Below are 25,102 nucleotides of genomic sequence, written 5' to 3'. Positions count from 1 at the left end.
ATTAAACCAGACAATATTATTGTCATAATTATTCTTTAATTTATGTACAGGTGTAACATATGGGTGGATTGCAGATTCCGCAAAAGCCCTACACGAGAGGAAACTTTAGTGTGTTTGGAAAAGTTAGTGTTGAATTTGCTGAATCACTACTATTTAACACTTCACTTCCTTGGGCCTCTGTATCCAGACAAGTTGTGTTGACAGCAAAAATTTAAACAGTAAATTATGGCAAGATTCAAATCTGAAACATATGCACATCCGCTGCAAACTTCTTACTTCAGATTCACCTCAGTTCTTTGCGGTGATAGCAAATTGACACTATATGAATTGGCCACATACACAAAATGCTAATCACAGGTGAATAAAGTACGTCTCAAAAAGAATTGCAAGTCAAGAAGGAGCATTTTATTCTACCAATAGCATAGATACATAGTATGCCCAAAGATGTATGTAAGGCTAGCTACACTATTTTATTATACACAGCTGCTCTTTATAAATTCCCCACTTAACAAGTAATGTGTAACGCTTCTTGCAGTAAAAGAAAAGTAGTAGTAGTTATTTGTCCAGGCACACTTCTAGGTTTAGATGCATATAGAGTAAGTCACTAGGTTCCAGTTGGGCTGAACATTAGAGCAGTTACAAAACTTGATAATAGAAGGTGGTACATAATATAGGCAACAGGGGCACCCTTTCTGTCAAGTTTAAAAACCTTGATTTAAATTCATCACCAAAAGAAATCATAATTATTGCTGCATGCACTTGTTTGGGTGGTTCAAACAGATTCACTTTTTAAATTTCATACTTTACTTTTAAGGAATACGTGCACATGTGCACTGATAATATACAATTGAAACTGTCCTATGTTGTACATGCATTCATACAATGGTCCAAACCTGATATTTGGAGAATACTGACAAGGAGCTGAGTGAACTGTAATCTGTGTACAGTATACAAGTGTACAGTAATGTAGTGACCAGGGCAGAACTTACAATGGAGTGAACTTGAAAGTTTTGCTGACCATTATTAGAAGGTCACTTAGCCATGTCAGGATATAATGTAAGCTCTGTATGTTCTTAATCATCGTTGTGAACATCTTGACACACTGTACTGATTGGAAAGTGCAAAACAATAGTAAGTATAATAGTTCACACACACACGCACACACACAGAGGCATTGCTAAACCATGACACATTGGCTAAACCCCAAAATAATGATATACTCTTATAAAGCAGTCAGTTCTCAAGGATGACCTTGATTCCAAAGAAATGATTTTGAGCATAGTTTTTTAAGCACTGCTCGAAAAAGCACAATAAACTATTTCAAAGCATAATTGGCTCAAGCTTAGCCAAAAACCATAGTAAATTACAGCTACTTTTCATTGATCTGTCAAATTGGACAGAAGTAACATTGCAGATCACCCTTGGATCGCATAATCTGACAATGTGTGTGCAAGTACATGTGAACATATCAAGAAAAGATTGGAATTTAAGGATTCTGATATTGCAACTTTGACATGTAAAACTCTTATATACTACATCTAAGCCTTGACTTTGTGCCAAACAAGCACTGATGATTCTATATATAATATATATATGCAATTTCTGCTCATGCAAATCAACAGCACTGATTGGAAATCAGTTGCACACACATATTACTAGCTCATAGTGACACAAAATTAAACTAATCATGTTGAAATTTTTAATTAAAAATGGGATTTCAAAAGGTAACATGTTCCAAACTAAATAAGGAGCCAAAATTTTAAGTTGTGGCAAATTTTTCTCAAAACACAGTAAATAATTATGTGCTGTACCATAATTTATAGAAGCATGGTTCCCACACGTATAGTATAGGGCTATAATATTATTAAGAAATGTTTTAGGAACTATTCCCACACTGTTGAATTTTGTAAGAAAGATTCCTACATGCGACACAAAATGTAAGACATTTTTATGCTGTGTAAAAATAATTCCTACAAGTGTAGGAACTATTCCTAAATTTGTAGGAACAATTCTTACACTTGTAGGAATAATTCCTACATGTGTAGGAACTATTCCTAAATTTGTAGGAACAATTCTTACACTTGTAGGAATTATTCCTACATGTGTAGGAATTATTCCTACACTGCAAGAAGATGTCTTGCACTTTGCTCAATGTGTAGGAATCTTTCTTACAAAATTCAACAGTGTGGGAACATTTCCAACAAAAATTTTGCAAAAATTCTCAATAAAGCTCTACACATGTAGGAACCATGTTCCTACACAAGTATAAAATTCCCTCCGGCACCTTATCCCAAAATTGATTTCTTATTTAATTTGGAATATGTTATAGGTGTTGCAATTGTATTCCTTGAGTAAAGTTGCAGGCTATTAGTGCAACCAGTATGCTAACTTGTCCATAGCACATTATTCTAGTCTCATACACTACTTTCTTTTGTGTGTGGACTTTCCCAACCACACAAAGAAAAGTAGTGGTCTGGCTATGCAAGTGACTATGTTACGTACATCTCACTGTACATTTAGTACTGAGTAACTAGTCTTGCATGACCAGACAGCCTCTTTCCCTGGAAGTGGGGAAATGACAGGAAAAAGTGGACTGGCCACAAGAAACTGAAAAGTTGAGTGAGGAAAGCAAACAATAACACAATATACCAACCTGTAGAAGGCTTCCTCTATCCAGTGACAGCCTCAACATCAAGTCTTCTGTAAACAGCACTAGTCATCTTATTGGGTTATTATGATAGTCCAGTGGGTGTACTGAAATGGAGAATGTATTGATCACTTTTTCATTCTAATAAAGAAGCACAATTACCTGCAATTCTTGTCACTTCGTACTTTTATATATTATGTCGTTTATATATATTGTAGGCAGGATTCAATATCTGGTAGGCTTGAGCCAAGGCAAAATCATAAAGCAAAATGTATCTATTTAAGGGAAGTCTTCCAGAAGTGCATTAATTGCACTGTTGAAATGCTTTGTTACCATTGGTGATTGTTACATGGCATAGTTTGAACACACTGTTAATAAACTACATCAAATCTATTACAACTAAAAATCACACAACAAAATAGCATATACAAAAACATAGTCATTCCCAGCTGCCTAATGTGCCTAATGTGTTGGCTATAATATTGCAACTTATAAGTGTTTACAGAAGTGATGGAATACTGCTATCCCATCAGGATGATGATGCTTAACAAAGTGGCCATCATCACAACAGGCCAAGCTTGAGGCCTTGTCCAGCTGGAACCTGTTAAATGAGAACATCTTTAATACACAACAACAAACATCACATGCAAGTACAAAATTAAAACACTGAAATCTCATTTATAGTGACTCCTCCTTGTTAGTACATAGTGAAATCAATTAGATCTCAAACATATGTAAGGTATATAATATACTTGATTCAAACACTAAACAGGGTTTTCAACATTTTAATGCACTTTTAGACTGTTCTAATAGAGTATATTGACCCACAAGTTTACACCAGCTTGGCTTCATCCTTGTAACTCTAGCTACTACAGAATTGTCCATAACACTCACTGACTAGTGTGAAACAACAAATTAAATTGCATAAATAAGTCCTCGGTCACATGTGACCACTAAAACAGGATCAAGCTACGCATTTGTGTTGTTTGCATGTAAAGTAGGACTGAGCGATAGTACAACTATTATTATTCATGATTGATAGTAACTTTTATATCACGATAACAATAGTATCATGATATTGCTAGCATTTATCAGACACTCAACTTCATATAAATGACACACATAAATAATCCAATTACACACCACGTATTTGCTTTTCTTACACTCCATTGGTAAAAATTGGTATGTATTACAGTTGTAATCTTTGTTGTGCACGCTCAACTGGACTTTTACAGTTTCCTCAACTTCAACACTGTCATGTTTGCTACTGTTATTCATGTTTGTGAAACATGTTTAATATATCACGATAGTACAATTACATACTATCATTATCACAATTGTTACTCACTAGCGTAACTCATCGGTTATCGACCACTACCTATTATCGACCAGGATACCACACCTATTATCGACCAGTCAGTATACGAATAAATACGCAATTATACGGGAAGGTTATCTAGAGACCAACTTTGAGACCTTTGTTGCTGTCTGGTCTGGCGTAATCCAATGCCTAAACGGAAGCGAACATCTACCGCTAAGAAAGGGTGGAAGACAAGAAATAAAATATCGGAAGTACAGCATCTTGGCGCTGTTAAACGCCGCAAACTGTGGGACCCTGAATCTATGACTAGAGCAATGAACGCGGTTATTTCAAAGGAGATGGGGGTGAATAAAGCTGCAGAACAATTTGACGTGCCACGAACTACACTAAAGGACAGAATTTCTGGACGAGTGAAGCATGGAGCGAAGCCTGGTCCACCAGGCTTCCTAACACCAGAGGAAGACCAAGAATTGGTTGATTTCCTAGTAGAGTGCTGCAAAATGGGGAATGGAAAAACAAAGAGGGAAGTAATAGACTGTGTGAAGAGGTTGGTGGAGAAGAAAAGAGCAAAAGAGGGTTTGCAAATGATAAAATTTAATGGAGAAGGATGGTGGTATAAATTTATGAAAAGACATTCCGAATTGTCCCTACGAACCTCAGATCCACTATCACATTGCAGGTTCAATGCAGTAAGCCAGTCAGCGCTAGACCACTATTTTGTATTGCTAAGGAATACCTTGGAGGTGAATGGCTTGATGGATAAACCCAGTTATATTTATAATATGGATGAGTCGGGCATGCCACTTGACCATAAGCAGCTGAAACGTGTTGCACTTAAAGGGATCAAAAAAGTTCATGGACCATCTTCGGGGAACAAGGCACAAATAACAATCTTAGCCTGTGCTAATGCTGTAGGCACTATGATACCACCAATGGTGATTTTTAAGGGGGAACGCTTGAACTATGAATGGACTAGAGGTGAGGTACCAGATACAAAATACGCAATGTCACCCCAAGGGTGGACAGACCACGAGCTGTTTTTTGAGTGGCTGAGTAAACAGTTCACAAAAAGTATTCCACCTTCTCGACCTGTGTTGTTACTTTTAGATGGCCATTCCTCCCATTTTACTTTGGAGGCTATAAAGTTTGCAGCTGAAAATGAAATTATTCTTTTTTGCTTGCCACCCCATACCACTCATGTCGCTCAGCCTCTTGATGTGAGCTTTTTTGGCCCTTTAAAAAAGCATTGGTCTAGAGTTTGTCATGAGTACATGGCCGACAACCCTGGTAAAGTGGTCACCAGATTTCAGTTCTCATCACTTTTCAACAAGGCTTGGTTTTTGTCTATACAACCACATACAATTGTATCCGGATTTCGAAAGGTGGGTGTTTATCCATTCAATTCCACTGCCATCAAGCCATATGATAATTCTTCAATATCTAATAAGATACCAGAAGCAACACCAGTAATGATGCCAGCAGTGACACAGCCCAATGAACGTTCAAGTGTTTCACAAGATGGGTTTAGTGAACACAATCTAGAAGAAAGTGGTCCGGGACTATCACCTGTTTCATATAGTGAGGAGCAAATTGAATTGTTTCAAAGAAGGTATGATAATGGCTACAACATTTATGACGATCAAATGTATGTGTCATGGCTACAGCAACAACATCCAGATGACCTTCCAGAGAATTTGTCATCGAGCACCACCATAGAGACACAGGTAAATGGGGAGCAAGTTGAACCACTGAACTGTAATACTAGTACCGAAGATGACAGTACAGTAGACAAGGAAAATGAAGTGCCATCACCAGAACAGCCTATGGACAGTACAGTGACAGTACAGTAGACAAGGAAAATGTAGTGCCATCACCAGAACAGCCTACGTACAGTCTTTCAGCTAGTCTAGCAAATACCAGAGTGTTTGTGTCAGAGCTTCGGGAAATTTTGGGTGAAAGAAGAGTAGTATCGAAGGCATCCACCAAATCTAAATCAACTGCTAGAGTGCTCACAAGTGCTGAGTCTTTAGCACTTCTAATTGAAAAGGAAAAGAAGAAAAAGGAAGAAGAGGAACAGAAAGCAAAGAGAAAAGAGGAGCGAGATAGAAAACGACAAGAGAAAGAAGAAGAAAAGAAAAGTTGAATCGAGAAGAAAGAAGGATGAAGAGAGAGCAAAGCAAAGAGGACAGAAACACAAGAGGTCTGCAAACAAGACACAGAAGGCAACAGTGGTAGCTGAGCTATCTTCTGACTCAGAAGTAGAAGACGAAGATCAATATGGTGTACAAGACAAAGAAATTTCTAGTAATGAATGTGCCGTATGCTTTGGGTTATACCAGGATGATTTGTCAAGTGCTGGGAAGCTGATGAGGGAGTGGGTTGAGTGTACTAATGAACGGTGCAAGAAGTGGATGCACAGCCAGTGCTTACAAGTTAACAATGACTTGTATATATGTGGGATCTGTAAATATAAATTTAGCTAATTTGTGTGTGCATAACTCTTGAACTATAGGTTCAAATGGATTCATTTTTTAGGTGTAGACCCTTCTCGTAATAGTGGTTAGACTGTTTGCATAGTTGTATTGCTTCATGAAATTCATAGCGATCTATTACCAGTTTCTTGGAAAAAGTCGATAATAGCTAATTGGAATATACACGTAAGTCGATAATAGATAGAGACGGTCGATAATAGATGAACGTACGCCCTTAGCTATAATCACCACTGTATTTGCGTAGTTTTAATTGTGGGAATGATATTTAGCAGATGTATTAGGCGTTACTTTATCTAGTTGTGTTGAAATTTTCACTGTTCTACGACGTTGTATGGCTGATTTATGACGCGAGAAACGTTAACTGGTCGATAACCGGTGAGTTACGCTATCACAATAATCGATAGATCGCAACTATCACTATCGCCCAGTTCTAATGTAAAGTATATAAAAAAGATGAGCACGAAAAACGAAACTATGAAAATTACATTATCTACCTTCCTGTTAATATACCCAGTGTGACGTGTTGGCTTTCTTGGTCACATGACACAATACAATGTGTCTTGTAATAGTAGACCTGAGAATGTACAGAATGAGTGCACTTGGATGGCACATATTGTTGAAAGAGAAAGTATTTTTTTCTTTTTCAAGAATAAATAGACAAAAGTCCTGTTTTATCTCCTTCTAATGTCTTAATTAGGTAATTTATACTGCTTTGTGTTTAGTAAAATGTTCTAAATAATTGGTACATTATTAAGCATGATAAGTGGGGCAGTCAGAGAGAGATGTCTTCAAACATTTTTAAAGCCTCAATTCAACTCTAACACCTTTACATGCATGAATTGTGTCCCAGAACCCTCATAACTGTCTGTCAGTCACACGTAACTCAGCGTTGCTTTCCTAGCTATGAAACAAGCCTCAACACTCAATACCATGTGTGCTTACAATACAGGAATTCTGCTACATGACCATGCAACCATAAGTAAAGCCCAGGCCTTTGTTTTGATCTGTATGTATATACATGTACCTCTCAGCAGCAAACAACCTGATTGTATACAATTACTGGACCGGATTACTGGACTCACACAAATTTTACTCTAACACCTTTTCAACTACCAAAATTAAAATAAGATCGTCACTTTGTTTACATGTGCTCAAGTTTCTCAATGTTTTATCTTGCACTTATGTATATAGACTTTTAAGCACTTGCGTGGGCAAAGATCAAATGAATAAGAGTGCTATTATTTCCATACAGCACTGAAAGGAAAATGCAGCTCTGTATACGGAAAATATAGCACTGTTGATCACAAGCGTACCATTTTAAATTTGCCAGAAATAGCCAAAACGATGCTATCTGTTTGTTTTATGACCAAACTTGTACTATGTAGACACTTACTGATTGTGTAATGGCTGAAAACCGATACGGTTCAAGTCTACAAAATGAACATTCTGAACTAAGATGACCAGAAAGCATTTTACACCAGTTAAAGTACTACCACGCTCATGCAATATGGGAAAAATAGCACTCTGGCATGGTCTTGAGCTGAATACAGCACTCGGCTTTGCCTTGTGTTGTATTAGTCTCTCGCCCATACCCTCGTGCTATTTTTCCTATATTGCACTTGCGGCAGTGCTTCAACTAGTATTTAAAATGATGGCGGCACTTTGTATGTAATGATCCCTACCAGCCTGCAAAATTCTTTACTTTCCTTATAACTTTGTTTGTTAACTGTCCCTCCCCCCTAGCGTACTCTCTGTACTCTTGCAAAAATGCTGAAAATAAAGGATGATCCCTTAGCAAATTTCTACTGTATTACATCAACATTTTTATAGTATGCTTTAAGGTAGGAGGGAAGGAGTAGGCAAAAACAGTACATTCTGTACATTTGTGAAAATGCTGAAAATTATGGATGATCCCTAGACAAAAATTAAAAATTTGTAGCAACTTATCAGAAGTATTTTGATTGCACTAAAAGCACATTTAAGTTTTGATTATGCCTAATCAATACTGCAAAGCCACCATGAATGTGTAAGGCTGGTTTCTGGTCAACATTCGTTTTGTGGGGAAGTGCAAATCTTCATGATCCCTACTACACTGTTACTGTATGAACCATACTGTATGATCGAATAATGCAAGCCCCAACTATTATATTACTGAACAGCAACACAGTTATTTTACTATATGTTCTGGTCATAGAACAGTTTTACAAATGAAGAACAGTTATGGGAGCGTCTCTGCAGTCAATCCACTTATATATGGAAATTTCCTATTATAAAAGTGACAGCCATTACAAGAAACCATCGATGTGCTATTTACGAATCAACACATATGTAGTAGTGTAGATGGGACACAAAGGATGACAAATCATACATGCACTGTAGCTGCTGTGGTAGGTGAAACATCCCGGGCCTAAACAGTATAGAGGTAGCATAGTTGAGTTAAGCTTGGCTTAAGTCATCAGTTTATGGTAGTACTGTTAACTTTACACCAGAGCTGCTAAGACAATTCCAGCAAGAAGACAACAGCCTGGCTACAGTTAGGAAGCTGGTGAATGAGAATAGTGGTTGATTTTTTGATTTGAGAGAAATGGGTTGCTTTACCACTGTTGGTCGTCCCAAAAGAAAAAGGCAGTGGCTGTCCAGGTTGAGATTAGCCTAGCTGGGTGATTCCAATGTTAATGTGTTTGTGTATGCTTTGAAACGGTTGTTGATAAGTTGTTACTTACTATATTATCATACACTACATATGACTGTTCTTCTGTCTTTTACAAATACATTATTGTACTTTGCGTGGGAGGATCAAAGTGTGGCTGCAAGCTGTATTTTCCATATTGTATCGATTAGCTGCATAACTGCACTGTATGAGTCATACAGTACAGTTATGCAACTAATTGGGCAAATACAGTACACTTGGGAAAATACAGCACAGTTGTGCAAATACAGTACAGTTGGGGTAGTTGGAAAAGGCGGGTACGGTCGGACGCAGACACGGACATTTTCAAAAAGGACTTTTACATTTATATAACAGTTATTTTTCATACCTAACGCTGTTTTTACAGCAGTCTTCGCCTCCAGACCCAGGCGTCGATCTTTTCATAGCGCTTATCCATTTATAAGCGCACATGCGAAGGATAGACTAGCACTCTAAAGACCATTATAGTGTTGTATACGTGCTCTAGAAATCTAATTCAGATTCACAGAGATTAATCTAGCATGTCCCAACTTAATCTCGTAGGCCAGGTCCTTGAAATCCTCAACACTCGGTATAAGCGCCTGCGCCTTATACTAAAAGGCGTAAGATTGTGGATTTGGCCTGCTAAGCTAAGTTGCATGGGGAATACAAGCTAATCTCTACAACTATATAACTCTGTATTAGACTTTAGAACATGTGTACAACACCATTATGGTCTTTGGCATGCTGTGGAGTGCTGGTCTAGTCCTTCGCACGTGCGCTTATAAATGGATAAGTGCTATGAAAGGATCGACGCCTGGGTCTCGAAGCAAAGACTGCTGTAAAAACAGCATTAGGTATGAAAAATAACTGTTACATAAATGTAAAAGTGCTTTTTGAAAATGTCCGCGTCCGTGTCCGACCGTATCCGCCTTTTCCAACTACCCGTACAGTTGTGCAGAACAGTTATGTAAGGAATGTTATGAAAACAACCCCACTCAGACAGCACGATTGATCACATGCATGACATCTTAAATCACTAAAACTAGGCAGACTAATCCTACTAGTGGGTTCTATGACTAGGAATAGCTTACATGAACACTTACAGGTAGTCTGACACGGAAAATTGATGCAATAGCCCCACACAGACGGCACAGTGGATCACGTGTGTAACACTGTCAAACACTAAAACTAGCCAAACTAATCCTACCAGTTCGTTCTAGGACTACAAATAGATTATATGACAACTTACTGATAGTATGATCACCGAGTCTGATAGTCTGATATTAGCCTCTTGACACACACCCATCATGCTGTATTTTCCATACACACGCATGGTGGTGCTTTAACTACATTTGGTACTGCTCAGCATAACAGGTTAGTCTTGTCAATTCTATAGTGTCCCATATTGCTGTGTAGCATGCATGTTGATAGTGCTTTAAAGTATATGATCCTTATGTCATCTTTTAAGTACGCATAGTGAAATAATTTACATGCAAGGCTGGTTAAACTACATACAGTTAACCCTTTATTTCCCGCCCCATAGAAAATGAGGACAGAATAGGGGTTGATCTTTAGTAGATTTTTTCAATACACAAAAAGTGATTTGTGTGATATTTTTAGATTTTCAGGAAGTGGCTATATATGGTAACACCTAGAAATAGTAGTCAGGGTAGTTCTAAATAGCTCTCGGATGAGAGAAGAGCTGAAACACTACATGGTTGCTTTTTTATATTACGCGTGCCTCAAGAACAATACAGGTGAGTGATAGTGACAAAGAAGAAGGATATGGATTGTTTAGAGGCTGATTTCCACTGAACTTTCTCTCCCTGGAGTGAAACCATTGAATGGGCTAGTCATGGAAAGATTTTTCCACTCGTATATCCTACAAGAGGATGGATAAAATGATTGAAAGACTTTACTGATTATTGTAAGCACATGCATGCTTTTATTCTGTTGTAAAATCGTTGTGGAAAGGTTTATCAACTATTATATTATTTCTACCTGTTACCCATACCTTACTGTTGCTGTGTATCAAGTTTGGAAGAATTGCTTTAGGAGAACCATTTTAAAAAAATGTTCAGTTTTTGTTTACAAGATCCATGTTGATCTTGTTCGTGCCATCAATTGGAGAAGTGCAGTAGTGTTTTATAAATAGATTCTGTGGGCGCTAGAAGCCTAATTGAAAGGCCCATCTAGCACTACTAGTGTGCGAGGACCTTCGTGATTCCATTGGTGAGTAGATGCTTTTTTAACTCCATTGCAAAACTCGGGAAATAAAGGGTTAAACTACAAGGAAGTTAAGGCAATTGTATATATACCTACAAGACAGGTGGTGTACACATACATAGCACAGTTTAGTTTATACATGACATTTACCGTACTGTCAACAAAGAGAAATGTCTTACTGTCAAGAAATGAACTTGTACATAAGTTCAGAACTTGTCCTATGCTATGCACTTTCAGTTTTAATGTTGTAGTGACACACATATACCTCTTGTCATACAAAACCCCATGCAGGTGTTTAAACATCGCCATTAATTTTAAATGTCCTACATGACCAGGTAATGTGTGATCCTTTAAGTAGATGTAGAGTAAGTAGGATTAGTGAAAGGTCAACTAATTGCACACACAGCTCCTCAGCATAAACTATGGTATCTGCATGGTGCCAGTAACATATTTTGCAGATGCACAGTAGTACCTACCAATCATGCAAGTTGCTTATTTTCTACAGCAGTAATGAGATAAATCTGAACAAAGTGTCATGCAGATTAAGTGTGAAAGAAGCTTTTACTTACACACTGGACAAACACACAGATGGAGCTGCCTGCCCTACCACAAAAGTGCTATAAAGAGTCCCTATGATGTAAGGCAGTCTATGTGCCAGTGCTGAAAAAAATTGCATGGAACAGATAAAACAAAAAAAGGTGCATCAAAAAGGTCCCAAAAGTGAAAAAAAAGTTATTATAATCACTTGGGGTTAAGGGAGGTGCACAAGTCACCACAGTTGTTTGTTTGTGGTTTTGACACAACTTTTCAGTGATCCTTCTCTACACCAGTGCCTTCATGATTTGCTACAACAACACTTGAATTCCCAGATGATGGACATTTAATTTCTAAAATTCTGTATAATACATGCTTTGCATGCCAAGATACTATGAGCTAAAAGTTAAGTTTTAAAATGGTGTGCACAAAAAGGTACTACTTAAGAAAAAAAAAGTGCCAACACGTGGATTCAAACCCATGACACTAGTCAGGCATTCTACCACTTGAACAGTTTGTACAGTGGTTTTCAAAGGAATGTTGCTCAAGTGTTCTCTACACCTTAGCCTTCTATATGCTGTAGAGAACAAACGGAAGCACGCATGAACTTGTGATAATAATCTGAGTAGCCGGATGATGAGTGTTACATTATCAGTACTGATTGTGTTCACACTGAGTTTGGTGAGTGAGTGCCATGATGGTCAGATGGCTTCTCAGCTTTATCATTATATTAGGGATCATGCAGAACTGTCCAAAAATATCATCCTAATACCAGCTTCAATTTCCCCTCATGACAACTTGGCAGTATTGGTTAGGCACAGCCAAAAATGTCTTCAGATCAGTGCCAGAAATAAGCACTCAGTATTGCATGGTAGTATGTCCTAGCAAGACTAAATTTGCTAGGTCATTTCCAGATTTGGTTGGTCATCCTGCATCATTGGGAATAACCTGTACAGTGTGTATGAAAGTTTTACAGCAGCTGATAAGTTTCAGTGACAGACAGGATACTAGTGGACATCAGGAGCTTTCACTGCTTACCAACACATGTAACACTTAGAAACATTTCTGACTCTACCACATACATTTAGAGCCCCATTTTCATATAGGCTCCTACTAAATTTTGTTAATCAAAAATGTGTGCATTTATACTGAATGTACAAATAAGCTTACTCACTAGCTACGATTATTTAGCTACAGGATGTACTACATTAAACGCCATAGCTTTGATAATAGCCACATCTGGCTCAAGTATATTGTACGAACATGATAGTGACGTGGCTACAGCAAGAACCACTACCTTCCTTTTTATTATCATCCATATCGCCAGGTATCACATCTTCTGGTTCAGCAGTTGGCTTGTCCATGAATCCTCATCTGATAACATTGGTTTTCTACCGTTTCCTTCAAATTTACTATTTGAATCACTGTATATATATCCAAGACTGTAAGAGCACTTAGGAGGTTACTCTCAATGTGGCTTAACTGCAGCCTGCCAAACCAGACACGTGACAAGTCACTTATAAAGTTCTTTTGCTTGGCAGAAATCTCCCAAACTGTTTTCATCCTACGGCTTTATTTTCATGAAGCAATGCACAAAGTAACAAAACTATCCTCACAGACTGTTAACGTGTGCACCAAAGTATTAGAAAAGTCCTTCCTTACACATGATCACGTGATCCATGGACGAATGGACCTTATCCGCATTGACGTCATAATGTAAAAATGGCTGCGATAGTGTGGACTTTGTACAGGATTGTATTGAGAGAGATGGCATTTCGCTATGACATACAGCAAAAGGGGCAAGGTGAGGCATACATATTTACTTACAAGATAGATGCGCACAGTTTTATATCCGTATCAAAACTTAGGTCTGGTTTCACCTGGTGGGATTATTTCGCGTTGCCACATCATGCTAACTAGCCTCTTACCTTCATTATCCAATGGTCCCATGTTGTAAAAGCCACAAACAAGGCTCATTTTAGTTACTACGTACGAATAAAAACATGATGAAGTCCCCACATTAACATGGCCATTTTGTCAATTATGACATCAATGCGGATAAGGTCCGCTGAGTAGCTAATTTTGATGTGACACTGGTTCTAGCCTGATTGAGTTTTATTCATATCATTATATGGCAATGGTAAATTGCTATTTTTATTTGTGTACCGTGGCTTTACCGTGGCTCTACTGTGGCTTTGTGTACCGTGGCTGTACCGTGGTTTTTGTTTGTGTACCGTGGATTTACTGTGGCTTTACTGTTTGCAGTGCCAGCTTTACCATGGCTTCTGCTCTCACTGCTGCTGGTCAGATGTTCAACCGAACAAGTCACCAAATAGTTGGTTGAAACGGGAATTTGCTCGGAAAATGGCCGACTGCTATAGTATGTTCATGTTGAGCTGAACCCTCAAAAACATTTAATAATTCATGGATGCAATTGCACATGATCTTGAAATTTGGCTCATTTGTAGTACTGCTTAACCCGCTAAAAATATTTCAAAATCTTTTTGTTCAAATGTTTGACATAATATTTATGGCCAATCAAAATTTTCACAATACATTTCCTATGGGAAAGCCATACAAGTACAGTGTCCATTGCAGCCCTTTCCAGAACTTGTAATGGAGCCAAACCATATGTGTCTGTTGTTGACACCTTTGCTGTTACCAGTAATCATCTGGTTAGCTGAAATGTTCACTCTATAGAGAAAAAATCCACTTTTAATTTTAGCTGTTTTTCAGGATTCAGCTCAATGTGAACATACTATATTTCTGGCACTGCTTCAGACCAACCCCAAACCCCTCCAAAAAGTTTCTATGCAATTTTAAAAATTTTCTATATTGGTAACAGAATTTTATGCTGACTAACCGATGCCTTCAGCCAAGTATAACTTGACCATGGATATAGCTATGGGCTTGATTTCTTCACTGTTCAATGACGCTTTGTCCTGAGATGTGCCTTTTTGCAAACCGCAGTACGTACAATACACACATCATGGACTTGCCTTTGTCCTCCTTGTGTTCCGGTTCTTTTTGCTGACATGCAATACCGACAAGGTGTCGGTTCGCGATAGCACGATGCAGTTTCCCTGTGGCTGTGTTGGTATATCTCGCCCGTATTTTCCGTAGCAACTGGATTGATTGCAGAGACGATTTTCATACTGTTTTTCATTTGTAATGGACTGTAATGGACTTAGTGCAAAGTTTACCTAGCTATGCTAAAATTTAATTATCAAGCATTTAATTCTCATAGGCTGGCTGCTTTTACTATTAAAAGGATTTGCTCATGTGGACATGTACGGACTAGATAGACAGTTAGATAGATAGATAGGTACACAAACACGTTTTTATGAAGACAATTTTCAGGAGTACACCCACAGCTGGCTGTGGGCACGTTCCCGATTTAATTTAATTTATTTTTGCCTATAACAGGAATTGAACCACTTTGTGAGTTGGTACCTTACCCCTGCAACAAGCATTTCCCAAGTGTCAGCTTACACTAGTGTTCTACAACCAGGGTTCTACAACCAGGGTTCTACAACCTTACAAGTCCTAAGTGGTTTAAGGTGACTTCAATCTAGTTTAGTTAAAGCACCTCAGCAGGTAGTTTAATTTAAATATAGTGTAAAAAGGTGATAGCTGTTAATCCAGTTTAACTAGGACAGCCTAAACTGGTCCAACAACAAAGTAAAAGTGCTGACTATAATATGTAGTGATCATAAGATGCAAGACCAACTTGATGGTAATTTAAAAGCTTAACTCTTTGACAATATCATATATACCTGTAACTCCTTTTCAACTGCTGCAATAAGCAATATTACTCTACATCTTCTTGAGGTTTGCCTTCTACATATGTAGCAATAACTTAAGAATCAACCTCATGCTTAGTAGGCAGTGTGCTAACTCCATTGTTCAGCCACTTGGTAAAACAGTTCAGTGCTATTGTAAAGTAATTAACACTTGAGAATCTCCAAAACTACTAGACCATAACAGCAGTGTAAACGCTGCACCAGTTTGGAGCTAGTGTAAAAAGGCCTCAAGTGTTTTTTGTACTGGTATACTACTCTCTCACATTAATTACTTCCTCTACCAATGAGCTGAACAGCTGACTACAGTGACTCAGTGGTAAAGGGTTTGGAAGTTGGTCCCTGCTTTGAACACTGAACAACTTTTTTTGACGGTTCTCTTGTACCATTTTTGCTACTTGGTGACTGTAAACATTCTATTAGATTTACACCAGCTTCTTTTTGTAACTCTATAGCTGTCACTGTGACTAATTTTAACACACAAAAAGGTTTGAGCTATGATGGCTAACCTTCAATTTTCAGGTCATTCCCATATGCAGTGGGCATGACAAAACAAATTGGTCTTTTTAAAAACAATTAACTCCGTGAATGTTTATCAGATTTGGAACATGTATTCATCTTAATATGTTCACACTACAAAAATCATTCTAATTTTGGAGAAGCTTTGCATGCATGAAAAATTGTGCTTATTATCTTCCTGTCTTTATACGGTGTGCCAGCTTTCTTGGCTGCACCATAGATAATATATACTATGTACCCGGGATTGGAAACCAGGGTTATCAACATCTATCAACATGTGTTGCTCTACAATAATTGGAAATCAGTTACATTACCCTGGATTGTATGTATCGTAAATATGGCGACATCGCTGCTTGCTTCTAACGATGCTTCAGGTGATTCGATATCTAAGTAGCGTTTAGAACATTAAATACTCATTATATTTATGTACTATTTAACGCATGCTTTAATTTGTATAGGAACGACTCATGATCAGCAACCAGCTGTAAGAGGCACGCCACAGAGGAAAAAAACGTGCTGGTGAAATCTCTGCAAGACGTTCTGAAAGATAAATCCTTTGAAATTAGGACATCAGTTACCATTCAAACGAGGCAGTCAGCTGTGGGTTTATTAGAATGGTGCTTAAGAGATGTTAATAAACGGATTGTGAAAGTCTTTGTTAAACAACTGACAGAGCAACTACACTAATGTTATTTCATCCTCTGTCAAAAAGTCTTTTTCATATAATAAAGAGAAGATGTAGGAGCAGTTTTACCTGCTAAGGACTTCTGATGACTTTGTAAAACAATGGACAGACTTCCTTGCAGATAGGTGTTGACAAACCAGTTCAACCAGTTTTGTACCAGCACTTAACGGATAGAATTTTCAATGCACTGATAGATAACCACTTTCAGATACATTATTTACAACAGGACATCACAGACACCCCAACAAGCAATGAGAGGAGGATATGTTGCAGGTTATGTTTGTCATCATTTACATCAACAACTAGAGAGGGAAAATCATGAAAGGAGTTAGTATTGTGCTTGATGGAGCTGACAAGGAGCAAAGATAACCTTTGTGAAACAGATGAAGAATGGACAAGAAAGCAAGATAGAGGTGGGCTATGGTATGTAAAAGAAACTACATTTCAGCTTTTCTGTACAATTGAATATCAGCTTTAATTGCACTAAAAAAGCCTTCACCACTCTCAAAAGCAGACATCATCAAGAGTGTAATAAGTGATGACAATGTTCAGTTCTACTGGTTGATAGCCTCGGCTGATTTTGAAATAGATGATAGAGAGGCACAAGAGATTTTACTCAAGAAATTAGTGGAGTTATTCCTTACTGTGAGAGGCTTTTCACTTACTGGAGTGTGGCCATGTGGATGGAACGGTATAAACAAAACAAAAAGAAAGGCACACAACGAGCGAAGAGCTTGCACTGAGATTTATATGAGAAAACTTCTAGTAGTCAGTAGAATTATACATATGTACTGCAATTTTTGGATGCATTGAAATTTATATTTAATTTCAATCCAAAGCAATTTCTTATACAATAATTCTAAAGTTACTTGCTTCCTAATAAAAGGGATATCTGTCTGAGTAAAACAAAATGGTCATCTCTCAGCCAAACACCTTGTGTACATACATACAAACACTCCACAATCCGAGTTGTTAAACTGCTGTGGTAGATCAACATGGAACACACTTGGCCACTCTGAGAAGGTATAATGAACACTTGACTTTATGCAGTAAATTTCTCATAGCACTTATTACTGCATAAATGAAGCTTCCTGTGACCTCTCCTCTGACTCATCAAGATCCATATTATGTTAATACTTGTTGCTTACTTATGTGACCATAGATAATATAACTACATGCCTATGTACATATAATCATCTATGTGTGAAGTACCTCTCCAGTCTTAATGCACAGTAGAACTTTGATGTGACTACCTGCTACTATTAACATAATATGGATATTAATTTAAGTACAATGAGTCAGAGGAGAGGTTACAGGAAGCTTCATTTATGGAATTACCCAAAAGTTCCTTTACAACTCAGGCTTTACAAGAAAGCATCACCTGTTAATGGTTTCTCATGTGTTTTACTGGTATTAAATTACCTGTAAAAACCTAGAAATACAAGTATCTCCTCACAAGTATATGCTTATGAGCCCTTTTCTTCACTATAAAGAACAACGCGAGGTAACGTGGGAACTCAAATTTACTAAACAGACGCTTTGTTTAGCTCTATAACCTATCATCCTTTATGCCACAGACCATAAGCTACACTGTGGTAAGTGTTATATGCAATAATATTACCCCTAGATCGTTTAAAGAACCCAGCTGCTCTGCCATGGCGGAATAATAGCTCTTACCAAACAAAACTGTGTTCAACCAAACTCGCTGGGCTTCGTTTTTGTTGTGAATGTAGTAACATTAATTGTATCCAGTCTACCAAACCTAACAGCATGATGATACATGCTTTCTTCTCAGCCTTTGGCTAGTTTCATCTCCAGTTTCGTTCAAGTCAACACACCGACACTTCAAAGGGCAAGGTGTTAACGATTCAATGTGGACGCCTCACACCGCATCAAAAGTACGCAAGCCGGTTTCCAATCCCTTCCAATGTAGTATATATTATCTATGGCTGCACAACACACTAGATAGCTGTCTGTAAACCACCCCAAAACAACATGTAGCTCAGCATTGCTTTCCTAGCTAAGAAACAAGCTTCAATACCACGCACCATGTTAGCTTACATCATGGCAACTATGATGCATGAACATCTTGCCAGGCCAACCCTGATCTATATACTGTAAGCGTATCACAATTGGTTCAACAGCAAGCTGTTTTACCCTTTCATCACATACCTTGTCCACTTCTTGTTTCTCTAACAACAGCAGCCATTCCTTCTAGTTGGTGTATCTCAATGTGACAATGGAGCAGCCACCATCCTGGATTATCTGCTATAAATCTTATCACAGTATATCCTCCATATGGTACTATGACTGTGTCCTTCAGTGGAAAACTTGTGTCCCTGTCAAGGACTTCTGCTGGTGGTGTATTATTCATCCATCTGACAGTTTGTAGTCGTCTGAAACTTCCATTAACCATTTTTTCTACAGTAATGAATCGTTCACATTCCTCACCAGATTCTTCCACAATACATTCAATATCTTCATTAGGAGACTCATATTCTCCATTGGACTTGTAAACTGGATACCCAACTTTGACCACGTAGAAGCTGTGTCCATGTAGGTGAACTGGATGGGATGATTCTGGATTATCTGGAGGTTTGGTTCCAGGAGAGTTGGTAATAACCAAGTCAAGGGCATCACCCTGTTTCACCCTACTGATATCGATCACTTGAGTACAGGCACAGTGGTCAGTAGCATTATGATCACAACCTCTCCCTGGGCAAACGTCTGCTCTAAATGCTTCATAATCAGTAGAAGGCAAGTTAGATGGGAAGCGAAAGTTTATTCCATCAACTGAACTACCACTAGTACTTGTTTCTCCATCAAATCCGAAGTCATAAAAAAGTGTTGTAAAGTTTTTCTCAAGTTTTGGATTACTAATAGACGTATTAAATGCATCTCTGAATTTTTCAACATTTGTACAATCTATGTTTGGTTTAACTGGTACATAAGGACAATTGACATAATGACAAGTTTGAGATGAACAAGACCAAGTACTGGACACATTCTTACTACTGAAATGTTGAGTGGCACCTTCATAATGTAGAATGGCCTCAGCTTTATGATTCATAATACGATTATTAAAGTTAGGATCTCCTAGTTCTGGATCTTCCAAAGTCTCCGCAAGTATCCAGTAATCTCTTATTTCTTGATCAGCACTGACAATTACATCATAACGTTCTCCTGTATTGACTATAACATAATGTACATCTGTAATACGCTTAATGTAATGTCCATCTGTAGCTATCACTGTCAGTACATGATTTTCAATGGAGAACTTGTATGCATACAATGCTTGAGCTCCAATAAGTCTGAAACGATAGTATGAGCCGTGTGCTACACTGAACTTGTTTAGAGCAGCAAAATTGTGTTGACCATCTTTATTGTAGTGTCTTCCCTTGTCATTGATAATACCTGACCAAAATGGGATAGGAGCAACTTGTGTGTTATCTAATGCTTTTGTGTCATTAAAAACGTTGTAATCATCATCATAAAATCCAAGGCTACTTCTAATCTGATAGAACAAATCAATTGAAGGATCTTTTTGCCAGTCCATTAGTAGAAGTGTGTATTCCTCAGGCTGGTCTACCACCAAAAGATCGAGTTTGTTGTCCTTCACTATCAATGCACCATATAGTCCATCAGTCCTGTGAGCACCACTGTGAGCATGGTACCAATGTGTGCCATTAGGAAATGCCTTGAACTTATATGTGAAACTTTCATGTGTGGGAATAGGCTTCTGGGAAATAAACGCAACTCCATCCATCGCTGATGTACCCCTCTGATGTATTCCATGCCAGTGAATGGATATTCCTTCAACATTTGGTAACTCATTATAGACAGTGATGTGTAGCATTTGGTTTTCTCTGACTATTATAGTGGGACCGGGCATCTGACCATTAACTGTGATCAAGGGTCTGAATTCACCATCAACAGTAAGTGGTTGGTGTAATTTACTTCCATTACTCGGTCGCCGTGTGGTAGACACAAGAACAAGTTTACCCTCTTCATCATAACGTGCTCTATACCCCACAAGCTTCCTGTCCCCATCAATGAGGTCATAATATGTCATTGACATGAATGGCTCCACCACTAGTGCTATTTCACAAGGCTTGTCTCCAACTGTCTCCAGTGTACAATCCCATACAGTTTTACTTGCATTAAATGTTGGAGCATTGTTAGTATTAGCTGCTACCACACTTGCCAGTGAGATGACCACAACCAACAACTGCATAAAAGCAACAAGAATCATATGTCTCCCCACAATGACCACACAACTACTTGCATAACCTTTCGCACTAAATTGCTAAAAACGATCAACTATATATTTCAGCACCTCAAAATTCAGTAATACACTTTTACCTCATACTACTAGCCAGAGCTTTGTGTGACTCTACTTCACTCTATAAAACTTTAATAGTACTAGCACTATAATATTCATACATAGTATAGTATGCTGGACCATACATGCCATATACTACACTTGTACTTGTAGCATGCAGACTCTCTTTAACTTCTAAGAACATTTTAGTATTAGACCTTGAATGTCACCCACCTATAAATTAAGCTATCTATTCATTATATCTTTACCTTCAACATCTTTCCAATTGTTACTAACAACTGTATCGCAGGCACAAAAACACTACCAACAACTTCAGTAGACTCCTACAAACTGTGTACCACACTACAATCAAACACTATTATTATATTGAAACCACCAACAGCTGTCTAATCACATTAAGATGTGGTCAAATACAGTGCTACACAGGCTGGGAATGGTATTTGTTTACTAGTTGACACTAATTGAGATAGAGACAAGGGTGTGAGAACTACATGTCAGCTTGTACAAACATGTTATTTCTCAGTACACTGAAACCTGTCTACAGATAAACTGATTTAGTATCACACTGTCCTGATTCCAGAGCATTAATATGTTTGAAGAAGCATGTCCTTATTTTTTCAAGTGCCCACATGACAGTAGTGTACTATACATTGATAGGATGTGTTTTACATTATCACTGACAGTAGTATTCACCTGAGCCCCTGCCAAATATAGTAATATCAAAGAGGTGAACACATGTTCACTCCCAATGGTTTGTACTGAAACAAGCATGTTTTCATGTTGTAAACATGCTTGTACACCTGAATCATCCATACTAAATGTATGGGATATTTTTAAAGCCTCATAACTCACTTGCTCTTGTCCGTGTATCAAAGTACTTTTTTTACTATTGGTTTGGGCGTTAAATGTTTGGGCAGCTGGTCCATGTAACAAGAGTTATTAACAAGAAATGAAGGCTCAGGTGAACACAACAGACTACAAAAGCAGGAGTTTAAACTTCATCTGAACTAGTTCAGTTTCTGACTCCCAGGCCTGCACAACAAGTGTATGTGCAGTGCAGATTTTCTACACATCAATTTCTAACACACATGAAACCTGTCTAATCAGGTCATTGCTAAAGGTCACCTGTCTAATCTGACCATCATATTAATTTCCAAGTCATTTGTCCATTTAGTTGTCTAGCTATCCTTGGCGTTGTCTCATTAGATAGCAGATAGAATCTTGTGACGAGGCTCATGGCTACATTAATAGAATGGAAACATGTAGCAAAGCCTGTCCCTGGGGGGTGACCTCAACAATCCCCCATGCCTGCAGTGGTATATATAGTTGCATCTATGATAATTTTTTTATATTGTTGACTAAAGCTATGTACAAAGTACCATATGATCAGATTATAAGTACGTACTTCTGTATGCAAGAATTGCAACATGCATTTATCATCACTTTATGGTGTGTTCATATAAGAAATCAAACATGGGTGAATTCTTGAAGCATCCCCGTGCCAGTTATCATGGCTTAGGTGAAGAGTCCGTAACTTTTGATAAGTTTCTGAACTACGTAGGAGCTCATAGGGAAGATACAAATAGTGGATTGGCCACAGGACAGAACTACTGGACTGGTGTATTTAGTTTCCTACATAATTTTAATACTTTTCTTGCCAGTGGCTAAAGTTGGTTGTTGTATTAGTTGGTGGGTCCCTGCATAAGCATGCTTTCTCTTCTTTGAAATGAGTAGAATCTTAATTAAACCAGACAATATTATTGTCATAATTATTCTTTAATTTATGTACAGGTGTAACATATGGGTGGATTGCAGATTCCGCAAAAGCCCTACACGAGAGGAAACTTTAGTGTGTTTGGAAAAGTTAGTGTTGAATTTGCTGAATCACTACTATTTAACACTTCACTTCCTTGGGCCTCTGTATCCAGACAAGTTGTGTTGACAGCAAAAATTTAAACAGTAAATTATGGCAAGATTCAAATCTGAAACATATGCACATCCGCTGCAAACTTCTTACTTCAGATTCACCTCAGTTCTTTGCGGTGATAGCAAATTGACACTATATGAATTGGCCACATACACAAAATGCTAATCACAGGTGAATAAAGTACGTCTCAAAAAGAATTGCAAGTCAAGAAGGAGCATTTTATTCTACCAATAGCATAGATACATAGTATGCCCAAAGATGTATGTAAGGCTAGCTACACTATTTTATTATACACAGCTGCTCTTTATAAATTCCCCACTTAACAAGTAATGTGTAACGCTTCTTGCAGTAAAAGAAAAGTAGTAGTAGTTATTTGTCCAGGCACACTTCTAGGTTTAGATGCATATAGAGTAAGTCACTAGGTTCCAGTTGGGCTGAACATTAGAGCAGTTACAAAACTTGATAATAGAAGGTGGTACATAATATAGGCAACAGGGGCACCCTTTCTGTCAAGTTTAAAAACCTTGATTTAAATTCATCACCAAAAGAAATCATAATTATTGCTGCATGCGCTGGTTTGGGTGGTTCAAACAGATTCACTTTTTAGATTTCATGCTTCACTTTTAAGGATTACGTGCACATGTGCACTGATAATATACAATTGAAACTGTCCTATGTTGTACATGCATCCATACAATGGTCCAAACCTGATATTTGGAGAATACTGACAAGGAGCTGAGTGAACTGTAATCTGTGTACAGTATACAAGTGTGCAGTAATGTAGTCACCAGGGTAGAACTTACAATGGAATGAACTTGCAAGTTTTGCTGACCATCATTAGAAGGTCACTTAGCCATGTCAGGATATAATGTAAGCTCTGTATGTTAATCATCGTTGTGAACATCTTGACACACTGTACTGATTGGAAAGTGCAAAACAGTAGTAAGTATAATAATTCACACACACACACGCACACACACACAGAGGCATTGCTAAACCATGACACATTGGCTAAACCCCAAAATAATGATATACTCTTATAAAGCAGTCAGTTCTCAAGGATGACCTTGATTCCAAAGAAATGATTTTGAGCATAGTTTTTTAAGCACTGCTCAAAAAAGCACAATAAACTATTTCAAAGCATAATTGGCTCAAGCTTAGCCAAAAACCATAGTAAATTACAGCTACTTTTCATTGATCTATGTCAAATTGGACAGAAGTAACATTGCAGATCACCCCTGGATCGCATAATCTGACAATGTGTGTGCAAAGTACATGTGAACATGTCAAGAAAAGATTGGAATTTAAGGATTCTGATATTGCAACTTTGACATGTAAAACTCTTATATACTACATCTAAGCCTTGACTTTGTGCCAAACAAGCACTAATGATTCTATATATATATATGCAATTTCTGCTCATGCAAATCAACAGCACTGATTGGAAATCATTGGAAATCAGTTGCACACACATATTACTAGCTCATAGTGACACAAAATTAAACTAATCATGTTGAAATTTTCAATTATAAATGGGATTTCAAAAGGTAACATGTTCCAAACTAAACAAGGAGCCAAAATTTAAGTTGTGGCAGATTTTTCTCAAAACACAGTAAATAATTATGTGCTGTACCATAATTTATAGAAGCATGGTTCCCACACGTATAGTATAGGGCTATAATATTATTAAGAAATTTTTTTAGGAAATATTCCCACACTGTTGAATTTTGTAAGAAAGATTCCTACACGCGACACAAAATGTAAGACATTTCCATGCTGTGTAGAAATAATTCCTACAAGTGTAGGAACTATTCCTAAATTAGTAGGAACAATTCTTACACTTGTAGGAATAATTCCTACACTGCAAGAAGATGTCTTACACTTTGCTCAATGTGTAGGAATCTTTCTTACAAAATTCAACAGTGTGGGAACATTTCC

At 37.7% G+C, this 25,102-nt stretch overlaps 1 protein-coding gene across 1 annotated transcript; it reads right to left on the bottom strand.

The window, feature by feature from the left end:
- Positions 1-3,002: 3,002 nt before the first annotated feature.
- On the bottom strand, positions 3,003-21,636 carry LOC136243504 (uncharacterized). The gene is made up of 3 exons (XM_066035007.1): positions 21,486-21,636; positions 19,068-21,123; positions 3,003-3,248 (listed from the first exon to the last, which is right to left on the bottom strand). Exons 1-3 carry the CDS (start codon positions 21,492-21,494, stop codon positions 3,169-3,171), a joined length of 2,145 nt encoding a protein of 714 aa, XP_065891079.1. The 5' UTR covers positions 21,495-21,636; the 3' UTR covers positions 3,003-3,168.
- Positions 21,637-25,102: the final 3,466 nt, after the last annotated feature.

The sequence above is a fragment of the Dysidea avara genome, chromosome 13 (genome assembly GCF_963678975.1).
Source record: "Dysidea avara chromosome 13, odDysAvar1.4, whole genome shotgun sequence".
Taxonomy (NCBI): domain Eukaryota; kingdom Metazoa; phylum Porifera; class Demospongiae; order Dictyoceratida; family Dysideidae; genus Dysidea; species Dysidea avara.
The sequence above is the reverse complement of the archived record's forward strand: the minus strand, read 5'-3'. Positions and strand labels throughout refer to the sequence as shown.